The 25,884-nt window shown below is 43.0% G+C and overlaps 1 protein-coding gene across 6 annotated transcripts in view; it reads left to right on the forward strand.

The window, feature by feature from the left end:
• The first annotated feature begins 1,283 nt into the window (after positions 1-1,283).
• Positions 1,284-25,884, forward strand: part of commd5 (COMM domain containing 5) — a 34,260-nt gene continuing 9,659 nt past the window's right edge. The window contains exons 1-5 of one of the 6 annotated variants that reach the window (XM_078536220.1): positions 1,284-1,376; positions 6,563-6,672; positions 10,250-10,428; positions 11,148-11,176; positions 20,554-20,604. In XM_078536220.1, coding sequence (XP_078392346.1) covers positions 1,372-1,376; positions 6,563-6,672; positions 10,250-10,428; positions 11,148-11,176; positions 20,554-20,604 — 374 coding nt within the window. In that variant the 5' untranslated portion in view covers positions 1,284-1,371. The other 5 variants (XM_078536223.1, XM_078536221.1, XM_078536224.1 and 2 more) reach the window with 5 other exon arrangements.

Below are 25,884 nucleotides of genomic sequence, written 5' to 3' on the forward strand. Positions count from 1 at the left end.
TGTAATAATAATCTTTAATGCAAACATTTCTTAAATAATCATTAATGGAATATTAACAATTAGTAAGAGAAAAATCTCAGTGCAGGAATTCAATTAGTAATTCGATACATCAAGAAATGTCTCCCACAAGTTTTAACTAAAATGTTCATCTTCTGCACCAAGTGTAGAAGTTGAAAGAACTTGTCTTTTATCTTTTACCCTCAGGGCATCCCACAGGATTTTACTTCCAATAAATTATTTTTGAAGTATATTCACTAATGTTACATAGAAAAATGTGGAAAAGGACATGCATTTCTACACTGCCTCAAAATGTCCTGAAGTATTGTGCATGCACCATAACACTTTTTCAGTGTGCTTTCTGGAGTGAAGAAAACAGATAATCTGTATACAAGGACCGGCCAATAACGTGACCAAATTTAAACTATATAAATTTGTTTTAGAGTTCGTCCTCAGCTGCTGTATTACCTCTGGCTCTAGGCACCACACTTTAGGAAGGATGTGAAGGGCGCCAGAGAGAGAGAGAGAGAGAGCACAGAAAGGGTTCACGAGGACGGTTCCAGCGATGGGGAACTTCAGTCATGTAGATAGTTTGAAAGAACTTGGGACTGTTGTCCTTGGAGGAGAGAAGGTTGAGAGGAGATTTGACAAAAGGCGTTCAAAGTCATCAGGGTCTGGACAGAGTAGATAGGAAGAGACTAGTTCCCATTGGTGGAAGGATAGAGAAGCAGAGGGCACAGATTGAAGTTAATTGACAAAGGAAGCAGTGGGTGACAATGAGGAAAAACGGTTTTTATGCGCAGCAAAGAGGGGAGTGGTTGGGATGAGGAATGCACTACCTCAGCATGTGGTGGAGCAGGTCCACTGAAGGGAATTTAGATCATTATCTGAAAAAGGGAAAATCTGCAGGGCCTGGCACTAGATATGTTGTTTCTTCAGGGGGACAGCATCGACGTGACGGGCTGAACGGCCTCATTCTGTGGGTATATTAATCCCATGAAGCTGATTTGAATTACTATCGGATGCTAAAAACAAATTCAATAGGGCCAGAAGGCTCCATTTTATCCACATAAACTAATTAAATGGTCTGCCCATTCAGAAGGAATCATTTAATCCTCAAAATGGTCTTTGACACGTAAGATTCAAAGTGGGATTGTAAATCCACTAACCTGCAAACTCAGGGCAAACTGGACCGGCGGATGTGAGGTAATGAGCGGGGCGGAAATGCGGTCCGAGTGGTGGGAGGCGGGGGAAACTAGCTGAACGGATGTGAGGTAATAAGCGGGGCGGACGTTAGTGAGGAGAAGGAACCGGCGGAGCGGATGTGAAGCAAGGCACAGGGCGGAAGTGCAGTCGGCGAGTGCGGGAGCGGATATGAGGTAATGAAGGGGGGCGGAAATGCGGTCCGAAAAGGCGGAGGGGGGGAAGGGGAAGCTAGCGGAACGGATGTGAGGTCATGGCGGGATGGATGATCTGTCAGCGAGCAGCAGGATCCGCGGCGCGGATGTGAGGTAATGAGCGGGGCGGAAATGCGGTCCGAAATGGGGGTGGGGGTGAGGGGAAGATAGCGGAACGGATGTGAGGTCATAGGAGGGGGGTGGATGATCTGTCAGCGAGCAGCAGGACCCGTGGAGCGGATGTGAGGTAGTGAGAGGGGCGGAAATGCGGTCAGCCAGTAAGAAAGCGGCGGAGCGGATATGAGGTAATGAGCGGGGCGGAAGTGCGAGTGTGAAGCCTGTGGGCAGTGGTGTAGGCGAGTTGGAGAAGTAAGTTCACCCTCTGTCTGGGTTTTAAGTTTGATCTTCCCTCTCCCTCAGGGCCCTGAATTCTCCTGGTGAAGGGGCCTGTATCACTGCACCCAGGGACGCTGAGAAACGGCCTGTGTACAGGTGCTGCGTGGTTAACACTGAGGGCCGTGGTCCTGGGCCTTGCAACAAGAGCAGGTTTCACCAGTGGCCCAGTTGGTAGCGTCATTCCCTCCGATTCGGTTGTTTCAAGTCCCTCTGCAGGGCTTGGGCGCAAAAATCTAGTCTGGCATTCCAGTGCTGAGGGAGTGGGATGGATGACAGGAGAAGTTCAATATGAGAAGTGTGAGGTGCTGCATTTTGGTAGCAGGAACATTGAGAGAAAGTATAAAATAAGGGGTATGATTATTTAGGGTATGTAGGAGCAGAGGGACCTGGGTGTACATGTGCATAGATCATTGAAGGGGGCAGGACAGGCGGAAAGAGCAATTAGTCTATAGTATCCTGGGCTTCATTAGTATAGGGGCATAGAGTACAAGAGCAGGGAGGTTATGCTGAGCGTATATAAGACACTAGTTAGATCTCAGCTGGAATATTGTGTACAGTTCTGGGTCCCGCACTATAGGAAAGATGTGAACACATAGGAGAGAGGGTAGAAGAGGTTTACAAGAATGGTCCCAGGGATGAGAAACTTCAGTTGTGAAGATAGATGGGAGAGGTTGGGACTGCTCTCCTTGGAGAGGGGTAGGCTAAGAGATTTGATAGATATGCTCAAAATGATGAGGGGTCTGGACAGAGCAGTTAGGGAGAAACTGTCCCTGCTTCTAAGAGGACTGAGAACGAGGGGGCACAGTTTTAAAGTGATTTGCAAAAGAAGCAAATGTGATGTGAGGAAAAACTTTCTCACACAGCGAATGGTTTGAGTCTGGAAAGCACTGCCTGGAAGTGTGGTGGAGGCAGGTTCAGTTGAGGCATTCAAGAGGGCATTAGATGATTATCTGAGTGCTGCACTTTTGGAGATGCTGTCTTTCAGATGAGACATTAAACTGATACCCTCGAATGGATATGAAAGATCCCATGGCATTGTTTTGAAGAAGGTAGGGCAAGTTATCCCTGGTGTCCTGCTCAATATTTTTGATGTTGATTGAGGGGTAAAACAGATTATCTAGTCATTGTTGCAATGCAGATTGTGACAACTCGCAATGTGCAAACAGTCTGCCATGTTTCCTACATCCCAACTGTAACTATACTTCAGAAATTTCATTGGCTGTAAACTGCTCTGGGATTTCCCGAGGCCTATGTGATGACTTAATTGCAGCAACCTTTGGTTGTGGCTGTTCATTGAATGAAGTTGCCTGACTTGCCCAAAGTTGTAGTGCAGTCTAATCACCATTTTAAAGTAATGAAGTTGCTTGGAGGCATTTACCAGAGTCTGGGAATGTGAACACTCACTCATGTATCCAGGGTGTTCTTTGTCTCCCCTGATTGTGTAGCAGAGAACCAAGCTGAAGCTTGCTCAATGCTGGCACCACCATGGGTGTAGTTTGTGTACACACTGTGGTCAGGAGACTGGTGATGAGGCACTTCTTTGTGTTATCCTTAGTTCTGTCAATCAGCATTCTGCTCATGAGGAATTTCTGGAAACTGGCAGGTGAGGGCTGAAATGACTAACTAGTAACGATCATTCTTTTGGAGGTGCAATACTGTTGATAACTCGAAAGAGTATCAATGGAGTCTCTTTGCCATAAGAGGTTAGCGTCTGGGCATGGCAGACTCATAACTCAATAGTCAGATCAGTAGAAGGGAAAATGCTAAAGTCTATTATAAAGGATGCGATAACAGGATACTTAGAAAATATCAACGGGATTAGACAAAGTCAACATGGATTTATGAAAGAGAAATCATGTTTGACAAACCTACTGGAGATTTTTGAGGACTTAACTAGCAGAATAGATAAGGGAGAACCAGTGGAAGTGGTGTATTTGGATTTTCAGAAAGCTTTTGATGAAGTCCCACATAAGAGGTTAGGTTAAAATTAAAGCACGTGGAATTGGGAATAATATATTGGCATGGATTGAGAATTGGTTTGCAGACAGGGAACAGAATAGGGATAAATGAGTCTTGGCAGGCAGTGACTAGTGGGGTGCTGCAGGGATCAGTGCTTGGGCCCCAGCTATTCACAATATATATCAATGATTTGAATAAGGGAGCCAAATGTAATATTTCCAAGTTTTGCTGACGACCCAAAACCTGGTGGGAATATGAGTGGTGAGGAGGATGTTAAGAGCTTATTTAGACAAGTTGAGTGAGTGGGCAAATACGTGGCAGATGCTGTATAACGTGGATAAGTGTGAAGATACCCACTTCGGTTGGAAAAACAGAATGGCAGAGCATTATGTAAATGGTGATAGATTGGGAAATGTTGATGTACAAAGGGACCTGGGTGTCCCTGTACACCAATCGCTGAAAGCAAGCAAGCAAGCAGGTGCAGCCAGCAGTTAAGAAGGCAAATGGTATGTTTGCCTTCAGTGCAAGAGTATTTGAGTATAGGAGTAAGGATGTCTTACTGCAGATGTCTTACTACAGGGCCTTGGTGAGACTACACCTGGAGTAGTGTGTACAGTTTTGCCATAGAGGGAGTGCAGCGAAGGTTCACCAGACTGATTCCTGGGATGGCAGGATTGTCGTATGAGGAGAGATTGGATCGTCTAGGCCCGTTTTCACTGGAGTTTAGAAGAATGAGAGGGGATCACATTGAAACATATAAAATTCTAACAGCGCTGGACAGACTGGATGTAGGGATGATGTTTCCTTTGGCTGGGAGGGTGGGTCTAGAATGAGGGGTCACACAGGGTAGGCCATTCAGCACTGAGATGAGGAGAAACCTCTTCGCTCAGAGGGTGGTGAACCTGTGGAATTCCCTACCACAGAAGGCTGTGGAGGCCAAGTCACTGAATATATTTAAGAAGGAAATAGATTTCTAGCAACTAAAGGCATCAAGAGGTATGGGAGAGAACAGGAGTATGGCATTGAGATAGAGGATCAGCCATGATCATATTGAATGGCAGAGCAGGCTCAAAGGGCCGAATAACCTACTCTTCCTATTTTCTATGTTTTTATGTGAATTGAATTGGCTGAAGACTGGCATCTGTATTGCTGGGGACCTCCGGAGGAGGCTGAGATAGATCGTCCATTCGGAGATTGTAGCAAATGCTTCAGCCTTATCTTTTGCACTGATATGCTGGGCTCCCCCATCATTGAGGATGGGGATATTTGTGGAGCCTCCTCCTCCAGTGAGTTGTTTAATTGTCCACCACTGTTCACGACTGGGTGTGGTTGGACTGCAGAGCTTAGATCTGATCCGTTGGTTTTGGGATCGCTTAGCACTGCTTATCACTTGCTGCTTATGTTGTTTGACACGCAAGTAGTCCTGTGTTATAGCTACACCAGGTTGACACCTCATTATTAGGTATGCCTTGTGCTGCTCCTGGCATGCCCTCCTGCACTCTTCATTGAACCAGGGTTGATCCCCGGTCTTGATGGTAATGGTACAGTGGGGGATATGCTGGGCCATGAGGTTACAGATTGTGTTCGAGTACAATTCTGCTGCTGCTGATGGCCCACAGTGCCTCATGGATGCCCAGTCTTGAGTTGCTAGATCTATTCAATATCTATCCCATTTAGCACAGTGGTAGAGCCACACATCAAGATGGAGGGTATCCTCAATGTGAAGACGGGACTCCGTCTCCACAAGGACTGTGCGGTACTAATACTGTCATGGACAGATGCATCTGCAACAGGCAGCATGGTGAGGAGGAGATCAAGTATGTTTTTCCCTCTTGTTGGTTCCCTCACCAACTGCCACAGACTCAATCTAGCAGTCATGTCCTTTAGGACCTGGCCAGCTCGGTCAGTAGCGGTGCTGCAGAGCCTCTCTTGGTGATGGACATGGAAGTCCCCCATCCAAAGTACATTCTGCACCCTTGCCATGCTCAGTGCTTCCTCCAAGTGGTGGTCAACATGGAAGAGTACTGTCATCAGCTATGGGGCAGGGGGAGAGGGGGTCTGGTGCGGTATATGGTAATCAGCAGGAGGTTTCCTTGCCCATGTTTAACCTGATGCCATGAGACTTCATGGGGTCCGGTGTCGATGTTGAGGACTCCCAGGGCAACTCCCTCCTGACTCTCTACCACTGTGCCACCACCTCTGCTGGGTCTGTCCTGCCGGTGGGACAGAACATACCCAAGTGTGATGATGGTGCCTGGGGACATTATCTGTATGATTACGTGAGTATGATTGGCTGTTAGTTGACAGATCTGCGAGGCAGCTCTCCCAATTTTGGCACTAGCCTCTAAGAAGGATGACTTTGCAAGGTGGACAGGGCTGAAATTGCTGTTGGTCAATGCTGGGTGATCCGTCCGGTTTAATTCCTTTTAGACTTTGCTATGCCACTCAGTTGCTGTGGATCTGGAGTCAGATAAGGATGGCAGGTTTCCTCCCTTCCCTAAACGGTTTTTACGACATTTTCTCTCTCTCTCTCTCTCTCTCTCTTTCTCCCCCCCCCCACCCCCTAAAAAAAGAGGATGTTGAGGTTGGGTTTCAATTAAAATTTCAAACTCCGATTGATAAACTTGTGTTGGGTAAGGCTATAAGAGCTATATAACCAAGGCTGGTGGATGGAGTTGAGATATAGATCAGTCTTTTATCTATTTGAATGGCGGAACAGGCTGGAAGGACTAAATGACCTACTCCCGTTCCTAATCTATTCTTGCTAGTTGATTTGTGGATGTGTTCTCATTCAGTGATATTATTTGCTTTAGCATGTCCCACAGAAGTTGTTACCTTGGGGCCAGAACACCAATAGAAGTTGACTTGATGGTAAAACAGCTGAAGGATTTAGACAAAGAAACCTTCAGAAAAATACTCAAAGGTGAGTATTAATATTTATGACCTGGGCTGGTAATTTTTCTAAGAAAATGGAAGCCAAATGATATTTTTCTTGCATCTTAAAAAATTCAAGATAGATAATTATAACGTCCAAAGTGAAACCTGTATAAGCAGATACTCCCAAAAGCCATCTACAAAATAATAACAGGCACTTATTCAGAGACCCAGAGAACTTTTGTGGTAAAATATACAAAAAGCAGTCTGAATCCATGGACATTTGCAAATTACAAACTATGAACAGCCTTCAATGCGCTCAGCCTTTTTACAACTTGAAGCAGGGGGACACATCCTGTTAGAAAGCTGCGGTATCTGGAACTTCTACTGAATCAGGATCGTTGACGCTCCCCTCTTGCAGCTTGCTCCCTTTCTCGCCTCATTCTGCTGAGGTCAGCGTGAGGTGGCAGCAGGTCTTTACCCAGCATCCATAGTGGCAGAGAAGCCGCCCTGTCTCTGGGATTGAATGCTTACACATCTCTCTCCCAGAACTAGAGCAGTTCCCCTGCTGCTATTGATGCTGGGTAAAGAACTCCCCGTACATGCATACATACATGGATCATTTGTTGGGGGGAGAGGTGGGTGGCACTAAGGGACAGCTGATGCCTGCCCCCCCCCCAGCCAAGCTATCAAATTTACAGGTTTCACAGAATTGTCTGCATGTCACAGTTGATGTATTTTCATCAGCATTTTAACTTTCCTCTTTTATGTCAAATATCCCTTTTCACCTTCAACAACTTTTATCTCTGAATCCAGGCTGACACTTAAGGATTTAATCAGGAGCAAGCTGCTCTGTTGGAGGTGCCATCTTTTGAATTAGACGACAAATCAAGGCACCATCTCCCCTCTCAGGTTGACTTAAAAGATCCCACCACACTATTCCACAGGAGAGTTATCCCCGGTGTCCTGGACAATATTTATTTTTCAAACAATATCATTGAAAGCAATACACTAGAAATCTGAAATGGTGAGAAACATACAGCCAGTCAGACAGACTTTGAATATCTAACACCCTCCAGTTCTGATAAAAGGTCACCAACCCGAAGCATTAACCCTGTTTCTTTCTCTGCAGATGCTGCCTGATCTGCTGAGTGTTTTCCAGCACTGTATTTTTTTTTTGGCTTTGTTACCTAAACAGATTATGGATCTCAGTGCTGTATGTGTATCCTTGCAGTGTGTAAACTGATGGTAAAGCCTTTTGGACCACCAGAGGATGTGAAAGGTGCTACATAAATAAAGCCCTTTTTCCTTTTTACAACATCCCAAGTTCATCCATGACTGGAAATAACACTCTCCCGTGGCTTAGCATGTAGATGAAGGAAAGGCTGTGGATGTTGTCTACATGGACTTTAGTAAGGCCTTTGACAAGGTCCCACATGGGAGGTTAGTTCAGAAGGTTCAGACACTTGGTATCCATGGAGAGGTTGTAAACTGGATTCAAAATTGGCTGTGTGGGAGAAGACAGAGAGTGGTAGTGGATGATTGTTTCTCAGACTGGAGGCCTGTGACTAGTGGTGTGCCTCAGGGATCTGTGCTGGGACCATTGTTGTTTGTTGTCTATATCAATGATTTGGATGATAATGTGGTAAATTGGATCAGCAAGTTTGCTGATGACACTAAGATTGGAGGCGTTGTGGACAGTGAGGAAGGCTTTCAAAGCTTGCAGAGGGATCTCGACAGACTGGAAAAATGGGCCAGAAAATGGCAGATGGAATTTAATGCAGAAAAGTGTGAGGTGTTGCATTTTGGAAGGACAAACCAAGGTAGGACATACACAGTGAATGATAGGGCACTGAGGAGTGCGGAGGAACAAAGGGATCTAGGAGTTCAGATACATAATTCCCTGAAAGTGGCGTCACAGGTAGACAAGGTTGTAAAGAAAGCTTTTGGCATACTGGCCTTCATAAATCAAAGTATTGAGTATAGGAGTTGGGATGTTATGGTGAAGCTGTATAAGACATTGGTGAGGCCAACTTTGGAGTATTGTGTGCAGTTCTGGTCGCCTAACTACAGGAAGGATATCAGTAAGATTGAGAGAGTGCAGAGGAGATTTACAAGGATGTTGCCAGGTCTTAAGGAGTTGAGTTACAGGGAAAGATTAAACAGGTTAGGACTTTATTCCTTGGAGCGTAGAAGAATGAGGGGAGATTTGATAGAAGTTTACAAAATTATGAGGGGTATAGACAGAGTAAATGCGAGTAGGCCCTTTCCACTTAGATTAGGAGAAATAAACACAAGAGGACATGGCTTTAGGGTGAAAGGGGAAAGGTTTAGGGGGAACATTAGGGGGAACTTCTTCACTCAGAGTGGTGAGAGTGTGGAACGAGCTACCATCTGAAGTGGTAAATGCAGGCTCACTCTTAAGTTTTAAGAATAAATTGGATAGATACGTGGATGGGAGAGGTCTGGAGGGTTATGGACTGGGTGCAGGTCAGTGGGACTAGTGGAAAAATATTTTGGCACAGACTAGAAGGGCCGAATGGCCTGTTTTCTGTGCTGTAGTGTTCTATGGTTCTATGGAAAAGTTTGTCCTCAGGCAGGTGATGATTGACTCCTCCAACCTCCCTCAATGCAGCTGCTCTTGCCTCTATTTTGCTTATGTTATTCTCTTTACTGTTCCTTTGAATCTTCCCTTCTTTATTGTGCTTGATGGCATCTTGAGAACTCAATCTCTTTCTCCACTCTATATCGTTATTGTTTTGGAACCAAGGTTCGTTATTCTTCAAATTCATTCTCATGGGATGGGGGCATCACTGACACAAATTTGTTGCCCGTCCCTAATCACCTTTAAACTGAGTGGCTTGCTGGGCCATTTCAGGGGCCATTTTAAGAGTCAAACATTACTGTGGTCCTGGAGTCACGTGTAGCCCAGACCGGGTAAGGACAGCAGATTTCCTTCCCTAAAGGACATTAGTGAACCAGATAGGTTTTTACAACAACCAATGATAATTGTCATGGCTCACCGTCACTGAGACTAGTTCTATAATTCCATATTTATTAATTGAATTTAAATTCCACCAGCTACCATGGTGGGATTTGAACCCGTGTTCCCAGAACATTAACCTGGGCTCTCTGGATTACTAGTCCAGTGACATTATCACTACTTGAAGAAGGAATGCCTTCACTTACCACGACATGACCAGCTTCCTAAATTGCATCATATCCTTCTAGTTTCATTCCAGCACCTCAAAACCATGGATTCAAACTCTTCTTCCTCCTCCCCATTCCTGTGGTATTGTCTCCCTCCCATAGCCTCTTACTGTTTTCACACACGGGTGGCATTACTCAGCTTTGATTCTGTTATTCTTTATTTAAAAAAAAAAAAAATGCCTTTTCATTGCAACTTTCTGGAATGTGGTGGAACAAAGCCACTGTCATTGTTAAAAATGCTCAATGCTTTCCTGTGCGTCAGTGGGACAGGTTGTGCAGTAAGTACATCACAATGTTAACAGGAAGCAATTTGTGCAAATTTGGGTGCCTTTTAAAACGTTAAAGCAAACTAATGTCTGCAGACAAAATCTTCTAGCAATAGCCAATTTTCTAAACTAAAGTAATACTGTGGTGAGCACAATTGTGTCTCGTAGCGGTTGTTAACTCGCTCGAAGGAAAAGACTCCAGAGAGTCTGTGAGGAGCATCGCTGAGACAGAGAACCTACCCGAGGAGCAGCTAAGTTATATCGTCGCGGGCATGTACACGCTGCTCGGAGAAGCTCTGCGGTTACCACAGACATCGCTCAAGCAGGAGGTGAGTGTAATTTGCACTGTGGTCGTAGTTAAGAGGAGGGGAAAAATCCAGTCCTGCGCAGGGCGGTGGTTAATACATGGGAGCTCGCTCGTTATGCTAATCAAAAATATGAAGCAAATGATGGCCATGGGAAAATTCCACTGTAATTGCAACATGCATATTGAAAGGTGGTGAGGCTTCCAGGTTAACCTTGCCATTGTAAAACAAATTCAGGCTAGGTGCGGTGTGCAGTTGACGAAAATACTCACCATTATCAGTGCAGGTTGGATGTTCAAAATCCAGCTGCCTGAACGCCAGAATTGCCTGAAAATCGGACATTTTTGAAAATACTCCATGTGATGATCAATTTTTAACTGGTTCAGCTGAATGAAGTTTGGACTTACTGACCAAATACTGGAACAATTTAGCTGGGCACTAGTTCTTGGTGGCGCACTGGACTAGTGATCAGCTTTGACGCTCTGTTTACAGTGGCGTGTTGGTGTAAATCCCACGCTCTGAGTCAACCCAAACAACCCTCGACCCCCCCCACCCAACCCTGGTGTCGAAAACTCAAAACCCGGCATGGCCTCGGTCCCGAGGGTGTCAGATTTTGCGCATCCAACCTGCGTTAAGATATACTAGTTGCACGTGTCTTTGCAGCAGTCCTATCTAAGTGTCACTGATCTGATATAAAGTGGAGAGCGTGGTTTCTGATCAAAGTTTTATTTGATTGTTTTCAGGTTTTTAAGGGTGATCTAAGGGACCTCAGGTAATAATAAATTTAATGGTAAAACACATGTTTGAGAAGTTTCTCTCTCCTTGCATTCCTTTAGTGAGTTCATTTGTTCCTATCAATCTGAACTGCGAATCCAAAGTGAAGGATTTGTTCAGTCTGCTTTGTAGCTTTTGTAATCTTTCAGCACTTTTACCGCAATGAAAGTGAGCTCTGTATTTAGATTCACTGCAGTGCATTACCACATGAGAAACTGTGCAATAAGTCGCCTAAACCTGTATATGGCAAGATTTATACATCCCTGATTTTAATTGCTCCACCTTTTGAAGGCTCTGCCTTTAACTGCTGAGGCCCTCATTTTTGGAATTCCCCTGCTAAACCTCCCCACCTGTCTCTCCTTTTAAGACACTCCTTAAAACTTACCACTTTAACCACAAGCATTAGATCACCTGCCCTAATGTTTGCTTATTTTGTCCCCAGTCAAATTCTATCTGATAATTGCCGCTTTGAAGCGTCTTGGGACATTTTACTACATTAAAGGCGCTTTATAAGTGCAAATTGTTACTGTTTTATTTTTTAAACCGCCCGTCTCAAACACACAAGAAATAGGAGCAGGAGAGGACCATGTGGTCTGTCGAGCCATGCAATACCATCATGGCTGATCCTTAGCTTCAACTCCACTTTCCTGCCAACCACCCCCCCCCCCCCACCCCATATACTTTGATTTCCTGAGAGACTAAAAATCTGTCTATCCCAGCCTTAAACATATTCAACAATGGAGCAGCAACAACCCTCTTGAGTGAAGAAATTTCTTCTCATCTCAGTCTTAAGTGATCAGCCCCTTATCCTGAGACTCTGCCGGCATGTTTTAGATTCCCCAGCCAGCGGAAACAATCTCTCAGTATCTACCCTGTCACGCCCCTTCCAAATCTTGTATGTTTCAATAAACGCCAGAGAATATAGGCTTAATTTACTCAGCCTCTTGTCATAGGACAACCTCTCATCCCAGGGATCAATCTAGCAAACCTTCACTGTACTGCCTCCAATGCAAGCATATCCTTCCTTAAATATGGAGACCTAAACTGCACACAGTATTCCAAGTGTGACCTCACCAAAGCCCTGTACAATTGTAGCAAGGCTTCTTTATTCCTGTACTCCAATTCCGCTGCAATAAAGGCCAACATGCAATTTGCCTTCCTAATTGCTTGCTGCACCAACATGCTAACTTTGTGTTCCTTATACAAATGCACCCAAGTCTCTGTGACCATCAACATTTATAAGTTTCACTGCTTTTAAAAATATTCTGCTTTTCTATTCTTATGACCAAAGTGAATAACCTGTCATTTTACTCCATCTGCCATCTTGTTACTCGCTCACTTAACCTGTCTGTATCTCTTTGCAGCCTCTCTGTGCCCTCCTCACAGCCTATATTTCCATAAGACATAGGAGCAGAAATGAGGCCATTCGGCCCATCAAGTCTGCTCCGCCATTCAATCATGGCTGATAAGTTTCTCAACCCCATTCTCCCGCCTTCTCCCCGTAACCTTTGTTCCCCTTACCAATCAGGAAGCTATCTATCTCGGTCGTAAATACACTCAGTGACCTGGCCTCCACAGCCTTCTGTGGCAATGAATTCCATAGATTCACCACTCTCTGGCTAAAGAAGTTTCTCCTCATCTCTGTTCTAAAAAGTCTTCCCTTTACTCTGAGGCTGTGCCCTCGGGTCTTAGTCTCTCCTACTATTTCCACCAAACTTTGTATCATTAGAAAACCTAGATACATTACTCTCTGTCTCTTCATCATTAATATAGATTGTAAATAGCTGAGACCACAGCACTGATCCTTGCGGCATTCCACGAGTCACAGCACAGTCTGCCAATTATGAAAATGCCCCATTTAAGCCTACTGTGTGCTTCCTGTCCATTAGCCAATCCTCTATCCGTGCTAATATATTACCCCAGCTCCATGAGCCCTTATCCTGCCTAATAACCTTTTGTGCACCTTATCGAAATCCAAGTATATTACATCTACAAGCTCTCCTTCATCTACCCTACTATTTACATCCTCAAAAAATAAATTTGGCAAATGCTATTGCCCTTTCATAAAAGCATGTTGACTTTGTCTGATCATACTGATTTTCTAAGTGTGCTCCAGCATAATCTGAGACAATGAACCTTATGTGCTGAACTGCACAGTGGCAGCAGTGTGTACCGTCTACAAGATAACCCTGCAGCAACTCACCAAGGCTCCTTTGACAGCTTCCTCTAACCTCACGGCCTCCACCACCTAGAAGGACAAGGGCAGCAGGTGCATGGGAACACAGCCACCTGCAAGTTCTCCAAGCCACGCATCATCGTGACTTGAAACTATATCTGTGTCCATTCACTGCCGCTGGGTCAAAATCCTGGAACTCCCTTCCAACAGCACTGTGCGTGCACTGGCACTACATGGTCTGCAGCAGTTCAAGAAGGTGGCTGACCCACCCACCTTCTCGAGGGCAGTTAAAGATGGAAAATAAGTGCTGGCCTAGCCAGTGACATCCACATCCCATGAGTGAATAAATAAATAAATATATAACAGCTTTTATTTCTAAACAACAGCATTTCCGGTTCTTTTTAGATTCAATTTACTAATTTTATCAATTGAATATGTGTAGAGGGTTCACCAATCAAGCTGTGAATTCTTATTGCTCTAACAAAATGTACTAGTTATTTTTAGTGATCATAGGCTGCTCAGGCACAGGATAAAATGGGCTTTGTTCATCAATGTTCAGTATTTTCTCTTTCACATCATTTGTTGGCATCTGTAGAGAGGGAAGACCAAGAGACCTAAAGCCAAAATATTAATTTCTCGGAACTGGTAGAAGGTCCCCACTTGAAATGTTATCCTGTATTGTCTTTTCACAGTTGCTGGTGCCCCTGCTGTGCGTTTTCTGGAATGAAGCAGAGATGATAGAGAAAAACCAAGTCGGCATTGAATAATTGTGAGGAAAGTTTTCAGCATCTGTAGAGAGAGAGAGAGGGGGACAAGTTTAAGAAAGTCAGGACTGAATGATCAGCAAACATTCTAATAGAATTAGGAAATAGGTAAAAGGAACAGGTGGAGCAAACACGCAAGAAAATATCAGATAGTGCTGTCATTTTTCTGTTCATAGTTCCTTATTTGTACTACCCAAGAGTGCCAGCAGATGGCAGAAGAACTGGGGTACTTTATGTACTGTAGCCCTCAGGGTAACTACGAAGATTATTTAGTTTAAAAGAACCTAGACAATGATGCTTTACAAATATATTTGCTGTACTGCGATAGCTGGTAAGATTTTAGATTTTATAATGGTGCGCCCCTTGCTGAGAACAGGTGATTACAACTTTCCTTCATTTCAAAACGTGAAGGAAAAGAATTTTTCAGGGACTTCAAAGATCTTCACTTGCTCACTGTCGTACAACACAGAGGCCATTTGGTCCATCTTGCTGGTGCCAGCTCTTTGAAAGAGCTACCCGATTAGTCACCATAGCACTTCAAATTTTCTCCCCTTCAACAGCAACAACTAGTATTTTATATTGTGCCTTGAATGTGGCAAATAGTTCCAAGATGCTTCACAGGAGTGTTATTAAACAAAATCTGACAGCCAGCCACATAAGGAGATATGAGGTAAGTTTTAAGGAGCATCTTAAAGGAAGAAAGGGACATTTAAGGAGCAAATTCCAGAGCTTGGGCAGCTGAAGGCATGGTCGTCAGTGGTGCAGCGGTTAAAATCGGGCATATGCAAGTCAAGTGTTCACCCATTTCTTAAGATAAGTTTTCTTTCAAAGTTTAATTTGGTATCCCATTTTGTGAAATGATCTTTCTTAGTTTCGATAAAAACAAAAAACTACTGCGGATGCTGGAAATCTAGGTAATTCTGTTTTTCTTAGTTTCGATCCTGCCCACATTGTGGAGATTGGCTGGGTCAAAGCTACACCCTGTGTGACTATGACTCTGGCTTCCTTTACCTCTGTCTGTGCTTTTGAAAGAGATGAGTTTTTCTGTGTAACAAACCAGCTTTTAAGTTTAAATTGAATGGGTGATAAATCTTGGGATAATGAGTGCAAAATGGAAAACGCTGACGAAAATGCTTTCAATTAAAATGTAGCAGAGAGCCAGCTTAAAATCTTAAGAAGGGAGATTGGGGGTGGGGGGGGAAATTACCTGGCCAATGTCTGTCCCTTAACCAACGCCATTAAAGCAGACTTTTCATTGTCATTGCTATCTGAGAGACCTTCCTTTATGCAAATTTGTTTCCGTGTTTCCTGCATTACAGCGTTGACTGTACTATACTGCTTGTTGCTCCTACCCTCCATCCCATCACTAACCTCCCTTTTATTTTTCTACCCACCCCTTTCCCTGCTTCTGTACTTGCTTGCATTTGTTGTAAAGCGCTTTGGGATGTCCTGACGTTGTTTTAAAAAAAAAACACTTCCAATGTTAATAGAAGCAATGTTCATTAAAATTTGTAGCACTAAAGTTTATAAGTCATTGTCAAAACTCAAGCTGTCACTGTTTAACCATTAGCTTAATTGCTGAGACCCCTGAATTGTACAGAGTTTGTAATAAATGATGTATGAACCATAAATAGTGCAATAGTCCATCTCCAGTCTCTTCAAGTTTGTCCCAAAGTAGAAAAAGGCTCATTTCTCTTATGTAATGTACTTCTGTCCCAGTTATGTAAAGTTTATACAGTCTCCGTCCCTTTTGTGTTCCCCTGTCACTTGTATTCATATTTTTGAACTGTGCCAATTAGAATAGTTACCATTTTTAAAATAAGAATCCAGGAGAGTTTTTTAAACCAGTACATAGAAGGCCCTACAAGAGAGGGGATGGTCCTGGGCTTAATTTTAAGGAATGAAGCCAGGCAAGTGATAGAGGTAGCAATGGGGGAGCCTTTGCAGATAGTGATCATAACTCTTAGATTCAAGGTTGTTATGGAAAAGGACAAGGGTGGGCCAGAAATCAGAGTTCTAAATTGGGGGAAGGCCGATTTTAATAAGATCAGATATGATTTGGCCAGAGTGGATGGGAGCAACTACTTTTAGGTAAATCTGCGTCAGAGCAGTGGGACTCATTCAAGAAGGATATAGGGAGAGAACACTGCCAACATATTCCAGTAAAGACAAAGGGTGGGACCAACAAATCCAGGGAACCATGGATGTCAAGGGATATACAGGATTGGCTAAAGAGAAAAAGGGAGGTTTATGGCAGATACCGAGGGCTCAAAACAGCGGAAGCCCTAGAGGAGTATAGAATGTATAGGGGGAACTTAAAAAGGAAATTAGGAGAGCAAAAAGGGGGCATGAAAAAACATTGGCAGGTAAAATAAAAGAAAACCCAAAGTTATTTTACAAGTACATTAAGAGCAAGAGGATAACTAGGGAAAGAGTAGGGCCCATTAAGGACCATAGTGGTAATTTGTGTGTGGAGCCGGAAGACGTAGGTAGAGTTCTAAATGAATACTTTGTGTCGGTGTTCACAAGTGAGAGGGATGACGTGGGTATGGAAATCAGGCAGAAGGACTGTGATATAATTAAAGAAATTAGCATAGAAAGGGAGGAGGTTCTAAGTGGTCTGGCAGGCTAAAAAGTAGATAAATCTCCATGTCTGGATGAAATATATCCCACGTTGTTGAGTGAGGCAAGGGAGGAGATAGCAGCGGCGCTGGCAATAATTTTCAATACCTCTCTGGCCACAGGAGAGGTGCCCGAGGACTGGAGGACAGCCAATGCGGTGCCATTATTCAAGAAGGGAGGAAGGGATAAATCCGGGAACTAGAGGTCAGTCAGTCTAACCTCAGTGGTAGGGAAACAATTGGAAGCAATTCTGAGGGACAGAATTAATCTACACTTGGAGAAACAGGAATTAATCAAGGACAGTCAGCATGCTTTTGTTAAGGGAAGGTCATGTCTGACCAATTTGGTTGAATTTTTCGAAGAGGTGACCAGGTGTGTAGATGAGGACAATGCATTTGACGTAGTCTACTTGGACTTCAGCAAGGCATTTGATAAGGTCCCAAATGGGAGACTGATAATGAAGGTAAGAGCCCATGGGATCCAGGCAATTTGGCAAATTGGATTCAGAATTGGCTGAGTGGCAGGAAGCAGAGGGTGATGGTCAAGGGGTGTTTTTGTGACTGGATTCCTGTGTCCAGTGGGGTTCCACAGGGATTGGTGTTGGGTCCCTTGCTGTTTGTGGGATATATAAATGATTTAGACTTGAATGTAGGAGGGTTGATCAGTAAGTTCACGGATGACATGAAAATTGGTGGGTTGGTAAATAGTGAAGAGGATAGCCTTAGATTACAGGAGGATGTAGACGGGCTGGTCAGATGGGATGATCAGTGGCAAATGGAATTTAATCCGGATAAGTGTGAGATGATGCACTTGGGCAGGACAAACAAGGCACAGGAATACACGATGAATGGTAGGACCCTGGGAAGTACCGAGGATCAGAGAGACCTTGGTGTGCATGTCCACCGGTTCCTTAAGGTAACGGGACAGGTAGATCAGGTGGTTACGAAGGCATATGGGATACTTGCCTTAATTAGTCAAGGCATAGAATATAAGAGCAGGGAGGTTATGCTGGAACTGTATAAAATGCTGGTTAGGCCACAGCTAGAGTATTGCGTGCAGTTCTGGAATCCGCATTATAGGAAGGATGTGATTGTACTTGAGAGAGTGCAGAGATTTACCAGGATAAAAGCAAAAAACTGTGGGTGCTGGAAATCCAAAACAAAAACAAAAATACCCGGAAAAACTCAGCAGGTCTGACAGCATCTGCGGAGAGGAAGACAGTTAACGTTTCGAGTCCGAATGACTCGTCATCAGAACTAAGGAAAAATAGAAAAGAGGTGAAATATAAGCTGGTTTAAGGGGGGGTGGGACAGGTAGAGCTGGATAGAGGGCCAGTGATAAGTAGTGATTGCCAAAAGATGTCATAGACAAAAGGACAAAGAGGTGTTGACGATGGTGATATTAGCTAAGACATGTGCTAATGGTGACATTAAGGGTAGAAAGCAGGACAAGCAAGGGACAGATAGCCCTAGTGGGGGTGGGATGGGGGGGAAGGGATCGAAATAGGGTAAAAGGTAGAGATAAAACAATAGATGGAAATACATTTAAAAATAATGGAAGTAGGTGGGAAAAGAAAAATATATATAAATTATTGGAAAAAGGGGGATCGGAAAGGAGATCCTTCCAGGATGTTGCCTGGGCTGGAGAGTTTTAGTTATGAGGAGAGATTGGATAGACTGGGGTTGTTTTCCCTGGAGCAGAGGAGATTGAGGGGGGACCTGATTGAGATGTATAAAATTTTGAGGGGCATAGATAGGGTAGACAGGAAGGAATTTTTCCCCTTGGTGGAGGGAGCAATAACCAGGGGGCATAAATTTAAGGTAAGGGGCAGGAGGTTTAGAGGAGATGAGGAAGAATTTTTTCATCCAGAGGGTGGTGAGAATCTGGAACTCACTGCCTGAAAGGGTGGTCGAGGCAGAAACCCTCATAACGTTTAAGAAGTATTTGGATGTGCATTTGCGATGCTGCGACATACAAGGCTATGGGCCTAGTGCTGGAAAATGGGATTAGAATAGTTAGGTACTTGTTTGACCGGCGCAGACTCGATGGGCCGAAGGGCCTTTTTCTGTGCTGTGGACCTCTATGACTCAAAGAACTTATATAGATTTAAAAGACCAGCGTGTGAAATATTTTCCTAGTTGCAGCTGTGTGCTTGCACTAATCTGCCTGGTACCTCCGCAGCCTTCGAATGTCGTGGTATACCAGCAAAAAGACCATGCTATTAAGTGTGTCTAATCTAATGAATGTTAAGTTTCTCAGAGCTTCTCTCGGAAAAGATTATTCCTCATTTAGTAAACTGTTCCAGATTAAGCAATCCTTTCAGTTAAATACTACCTGCAATGAGATCACTTTCTTCCTTTGAGAATTTGCTTCAGCTTTGCATAATGGCGTTATAAACAGATTAACTGGTCATTAATTTATTACTGTTGTGAGCCCATTATTGGAAACAGATTAACTATTGCGTCCGGTTACATAACAGCAATGACTGTACTTTGTAAGTAATACCTTCACAGTGAAGTGTTTTCGGCCATTCTGAGTTTGAGAAGAGAAAGACTTGCACTTGTATAGCACCTTTAATGGCCACAGGACATCCCAAAGCCCTTTACACCAGTTAGGTACTTTTGAAGTGTAGTCACTTGTAATATAGGAAACACGGCAGCCAATTTGCACACAGCAAGCTCCCACAAACAGCAATGTAATATTGACCAGATAACCTGTGTTTGTGTTGGATTGAGGGATAAATATCAGGTAGGACCCTAAATAAATGTGATTGAATTTTTTAAAACGCTGATTTGAACAAAATAAAACTCACTAAAATTTCCCCAGATGGAACAAGAATATTTTGAAGATTTGCATTTTCTTTAATCAATTCTCTTAATGTAAGAGCCAGTGGCTCGGCTAGAATTTATTGGCCGTTCCTTGTCCTGAGAATGTTGCCTCGTTGTACCAATGTTTCTGTTTGTAGCAGTTTGATATAATGGAGTGGCTTACTAGGCCACTTCAGAGAGTGGGTTAAGAGTCAACCACTGGAATCATGTGTAAATCATTGCTCTTTCCCTGGAAATCGCAGTTTTTCCCCATTTAAGTATTTATCCAGTTCCCTTTTGAAAGTTACTATTGAATTTGCTTCCACCATCCTTTATTTGCTGGATTCCTGATCACAGTGAAGTGCTTGTTGCTCCTACCCTCCATCCCATCACTAACCTCCCTTTTTTCCTACCTACCCTTTTCCCTGCCTCTCAATTTGCTTGCATTCTATTACATCTCTTTAACCTTTGACAATTCTACTAAAAAGGTCAGTGGCCTGAAACGTTAGCTCCTTTTTCACTGGCCCTTTATCCAGCTCTACTTGTCCCACCAGCCCCCCACCCCCACTTAAAACAGCTTATATTTCACCTCTCTTCTATTTTTACTTAGTTCTGTTGAAGGGTCACGCGGACTCGAAACGTTAACTGTGCTCCTCTCCGCAGATGCTGCCAGACCTGCTGAGTTTTTCCAGGTATTTTTGTTTTTGTTCTGGATTTCCAGCATCCGCAGTTTTTTGCTTTTAACTCCTTTTCCTGATCTGCTGACCATTTCCAACATTTCCTGTTTTGATTTCAGGTTTCCAGAATCCATAGCATTTTACTTTTGTAAAGAATTATTTCCTTGCATGTAATTTACACTCTCTCTCTGTTGGGGAGTAACTTAAGTGAATATAAAAATCAGTAAGATCCCTTTCCCATAACTTACAGACTGTATTTTACAGTAAACATTTTGAACCTGTCTGCTATGTCCAGTACTTACCTGTTTTCTAACATTTCTGTATTTCAGGATTCCAGAGGAATTTATTTCTGACTTTGCAAGTGTTGTGTTCGGCAACAGGTTAGTTATTATTTTTAATTTCTCATAGAATGTCATCATAGGATGTCACTGATACAGACCACAGTAACTGATATCTCAGAAAACCCTATTCTAAATTATTTCTGTTACTTCAAGCCTATGTTTATTTTTCTTTATTTTATTGTCTTGTGAAGAACCAAGTTACAGCAGGGATTCCAGTGCTTTAAACTAGTCAGACATTAAGTAAACTATGGTTAATCAGCTGACAGAAAAGTGCCTTAAACCCAGACTATATGGTTTGAAATGTTTTGTTGGAAGTCACTGCAAGCTTGAATGTCATCTTTATATTCAGTGATGGAAACACAGTAAAGGGGCATAATTTAACATGTATCGATTTATGGTGTGTCATGCAATGCTTGGTGCCAATGAATATTTGATCCAAAACTGAGTAAAGTCACCTTTGTGTTTGTGAATGTTAAATTGAAAATAAAAGTAAGCTGGGAGACGTACGGTCATACACTCTTGTTCAAATCTAGTCCAGACTGCTGGGATGAAAATCATCTCTACATCCCTTTTTTAACCCTGAACTGAGTTTCTGATCTCATATTGTTCCTGTCGGGAAGGTATAATAATTTTCGTAATGCTATTGGAATTTATTGTAAAGTAGAGTAATAGTGGTGTGTGTCTGTCTGCCCTAATTGAATTAAAGGCAGCTGGTCTGAAGGCTTTGATGTATCAGAAGATAAACAAGGTTTGAAATGTTAAGTAGGTAAACATGGGGGAAGTTTTAGAATTTAAGAGGTAAAGGGAACGTTTGCATTTTAAATAAACCAGACTAGCTTGAATTCAAAGGAGGGGTGAAATGTTTCACCTAGTCAGGAGAAGTTAAGAAACAAATGTGTTTATTTTTCCCAATGATTACTAGTAAAATTGGTACTATGAGATTTTTATTATTACAGAGGTTAAGTCCAAAGACATAGTGAAACAATGGGAATTTGCATTCAAAGGGGAAAATATGTATAAAGGAGAGAAGGCTGTGTGTAAGGGAGGCATTTCTAAGATGAAAAACAAGTGTAAAAAGCCTGTAAGCCTCCTGCTGCTGCTGACTACAAAGAACTGAAGTTAAGAAAATTCTGAATTGGATTGTTCTGGGTATCGTGTTTCTTTGCCTGGATCTTTTAAAAACTGTCTTACTGTTGCCTTAACAAAAGTGTAAGTGGGAGTTAGATTAACTAGAAGTTATCATAATAGTAATTTGTAGATCATTGTGTGTACTTAAAATCATTTATTTTAATAAAGGTTTAATTTAGTTTTGTAAGAAACCCATAAGACTCGGTCTTAGTACTACTGAGTTCAAGGCACGCATCTTGAAATTTATACAAATCGCAAAACAGTTGTGGCAGTTGTTCCAAGTTTTCCTCTGGGATTTGAGCAGCTCAGCATTTACCACCGGCTGTGCCATAACAGTTTCCCGTTACAAAGTCTAGCGACTCGCCTCTGTTATTACCCGTGGTCTGTTTTTCTCTCTCAGCTCATCTGTTACTGAAACCCACATCCATGCTTTAGTGACCTCTGGTCTTGACAAGTCCAGTGCTCTGCTGATCAGCCTTCCATCTCCCATTTTCCGTAAACTTGAGCTCATCCAAAACTCTGCCGCCCGCACCCTGACTCACACCAAGTCCCGTTTACCCATTACCTCTGTGCTCCCAGTCCGTTGACGCCTTGATTAAAAAGAAAAATTCTCACCCCTGTGTTCAAATCTCTCTATGGCCCTCCTAAGCTCCTCCTTAATTCCGAAACTTCTTTGGGCCCTGCATGCCTCCAATGCCCCTGACCTCTTGTGTATCTCCCGCTTACTCCACCTCCCCCCACTATGGGCAGCTTTACCTTCTGTCCTCTCGGTCCTAAGCTTTGAAGTGAGTTGAATCTTTCAAGCTATGTCTCTCCCTTCTTAAAAAGATGCACTTTTTTTCCTCACCTGATGCACATCCAATTGATGGGACTGCTCAGACTAACTATTCCCAGACTAAGGTGGACCAAAAGCGATTCATTGGAAATGCTCCTGGCTCTTTTGTTTCCCTCAAGCCACACTTTACTCCTTCCCCCTTTTTTTTTGGAGAGCTGCGTGACTTCTGGTTGCCACTTCCCCACTGTACGATTGCTGAGATTGCTGGGGGATTGATCTCGTATTCTGGCAACCCACTGTACCTGCCCACTTTCAGCTTGACTGTGAACCTTTCTTTATTATTCCCGTCGGATGTGGGCAAGGCCAGCATTTATTGCCCATCCCTAGTTGCCCTTGAACTGAGTGGCTTACTAGGTCATTTCAGAGGGCAGTTAAGAGTCAACCAGATTGCTGAAGAACCAGATGGGTTTTTACAATAATCGATAGTTTAGTTATCATTTAGTGAAACTAGCTTTATATTCCAGGCTTTATTAATTGAATTTAAATTCCACCTGCCAAGGTCGGATTTGAACCCACCTCCCAGAGCATTAGCCTGGATCTCTGGATTACTAGTCCTGTGCTACCCACTGTGCTACCATCTTTTCCCTAAGAGAATCTTCTTTGAAAAGCAAAGTTTCACAGTTACAGTCTAATTGTACACCACCTCCATTCTCACTACTGATGCCAATATGTTAAACCAGGGAGCATGGGCTAACTTTAGAAATAAATTGTGTTTGATTGCAAATATGGCTGTTTCCCAATTAAGCATTTCTATACTAGGTGTATATATGAATGCATGAAAGATTAGTTGGGAATTATGACTGCATGTAGCTTACTCAGTGGGTGAATACAAATGATTTAATAAATCAGTTTACCAATCAATGCTAAGTTATTTAATCCTGTCCAGGATGGTGCTGGAGGCATTGGATTTGGACTAGTGAAGTTGAAAATGCTAGATATTGATAACAGACTGTTACCCCCTGCTGGGATTCATGTGATACTGGGTGAGGGTATTAACTGGCTCAGCTGTGATACTTGCCACTGTTGAACAATCTCCGGACTAGATAGGATGATGAGGCAATCAAGAGGGTCCACTACAGGTTCTGGGATGCTCTCTGGTATACATGAACCACAAGTACAATGAAATGTATAAGTTATGGCTACCCAAGGGTCTGGCACCCACTGTTACTTTATTCATAAGCGCTTTTTGTTTTCAAAATGGCCTGTGTATGTAACTGTAAAAAATCTCAGTAGAATGGGCAGTGCTTTATCCAGCATCCTCTGCATCAGAGAAACCACTCTACCCCTGGGACAAAGCAAGTGTTAAGGCTCAGAGATCGCGATTTCTCTGCTGTTATGGGTACTGGGTGAAGAGCACCATTCCACAAAAGCCAGTACCACCTCACACTAATGTTGTAAAAGGACTTGGTGCATTGATGGCTTTCTGTAGTTGGTAATTTGAGACTTCAGAGTGCCTCTTTCATGTTTTATCATGAAAGTTATTAGTATCTCAGTAAGTTTTTCATTTTAGAGTGTCTATACAGGTTTCACTGTATGAAGGAAGGCCAGTTTTAAAATTTAAAAAAATTGAGGCTGCTTTTATTGGAATGGAGAGGGGTGGTGATTTGCTAGGGGTATTTAAAATCCTGAGGGGCTGAAGAGACATTTTCCAGTGATTGAGGGATCTAAAAGAAAGTTAACCTAAGATTATATGCCAGAACTTCAAGACTGACGGTAGAAACTCTTGCACAGGCTGTGCAATCACTACTGGAGTTAATGATTGAAGCCAAGTTAACATTTAAGAAAAGGTGATTGAAGGAATGGGGAGTAAAGGGACATGGTAATGGGACTAATGCTAATGTGGAAGATAAAGATAATACAGAGAGAGCCTGTTTTAGTGTTACAATCTCTATATAATTCTCCCAATCCTCATTTGGTTGGCGCACGAAAGAAAGTTGGACAGAAACTTTCTAGAAGTTAAAACTAGTTTGTGAAATTTCTGACTCCTTACAGAATTTTCTGAACTGTCATAGTGCAGCTCATATTCATTAAATGGTAATGTAACTTGGTGATTTCAGAAAGTGCTCTATCTGAACATTGTAATTGATATGATCCCAGCTGATGTTACCACTGGACAAGCCTGATACCAGGGTGGAACCCAGCTTGATAGATCCCAATTTTTATTTTTTGTATAGACACGTGGAAAGCGGCTACTGAACAGAGTCACAGGAGTCAGCTGATGAACTTTTAACAAAAGAATAAAACATTTATTAAACAAGAAAATATTAACGATATTACAAAACTCCTTCAGCCACAACTATACCTTTTATAGATATATACAAATTTGTAAGGATAACACAAGTTACAAAAGCTATCTTATACTCTGTTGTTCACCGTAAATACACAGTCCATCTAAACCAATAGGTGACCTGTGGTCAGTCACACCACACTCTGAAACCAAGTGACAGATGCCACCCCAAACAGATGCTATGGATCCCTCATCAACTCCCCCCAGACGCTTGTCATACTGTGAGCCAACTGGTCTCACTGAACCTCGTCTTTCACATAAGGGTTTCCAACCTCCATTCTCAAAGAACTCGCTTTGGAATCTTTTCCCAAAACACTTTCTCTCAGAGGCTTTCCACAAGGGTCCCCCTCCAGAGTCTTGAACTCTCCTTCGATGTTCCTCTCCCCTGGATTGTGACGTGCATTCAAACTTTCTTTCATGCACTCTCTCAAATGCCCAGCTATGTCAACAAAACACCACTGCTTCACATGCCCATAGTAAAGAGTCACAAGACTTTCAGCTGTCTCCATGGACCTCCTGGCTTCTCACATGCCTGTATTGCTTTAAATCTGCAGCTTTCTTGTCTTTAAGCTTGAAGCTTGGGGCCTTCCTCTCTGCTGCTTACTTTCACTTACACAGAACAGGACCTTTTCCAGATTCCCGTCTTTGTCCTTGACCAGACTGTCCTCTTGAGACCTTTCCTGCTCCACTCCCTTTGATTTGGGGACTTTCTTCTTTAGTTTCTGGAACCTGCTCCTGCAGCTCCTTCTCCTGTGTCCAGCTTCTTTTGGCAGCTGGTTTCAACTTTAGTTTGGGACTTGCTATCTGTCCCTCTGCTGTCCAGCCTCTCTGGAATCCTGGCTTCAACTGAACTTTAGTTTGGGACTGGTTATCTGTCCCTTCTAGGCTGCTTCTAGCTGAACTCAAGTGTGTGTGTGTGTTTGGTATTAGAAATGCAGGTATACAGACAGAGCTGTATCCCAGGTTTCATCTTTTAACCCACAAATAGAAAAACTATAAATTAAACTTAAAGAAATACCTTATTCTTAACACACCCAAATACTCATATAACTAACTTAAGCTATCTCTC

This window comes from Cetorhinus maximus, unplaced genomic scaffold (genome assembly GCF_964194155.1).
Source record: "Cetorhinus maximus unplaced genomic scaffold, sCetMax3.hap1.1 HAP1_SCAFFOLD_1002, whole genome shotgun sequence".
Classification (NCBI taxonomy): Eukaryota; Metazoa; Chordata; class Chondrichthyes; order Lamniformes; family Cetorhinidae; genus Cetorhinus; species Cetorhinus maximus.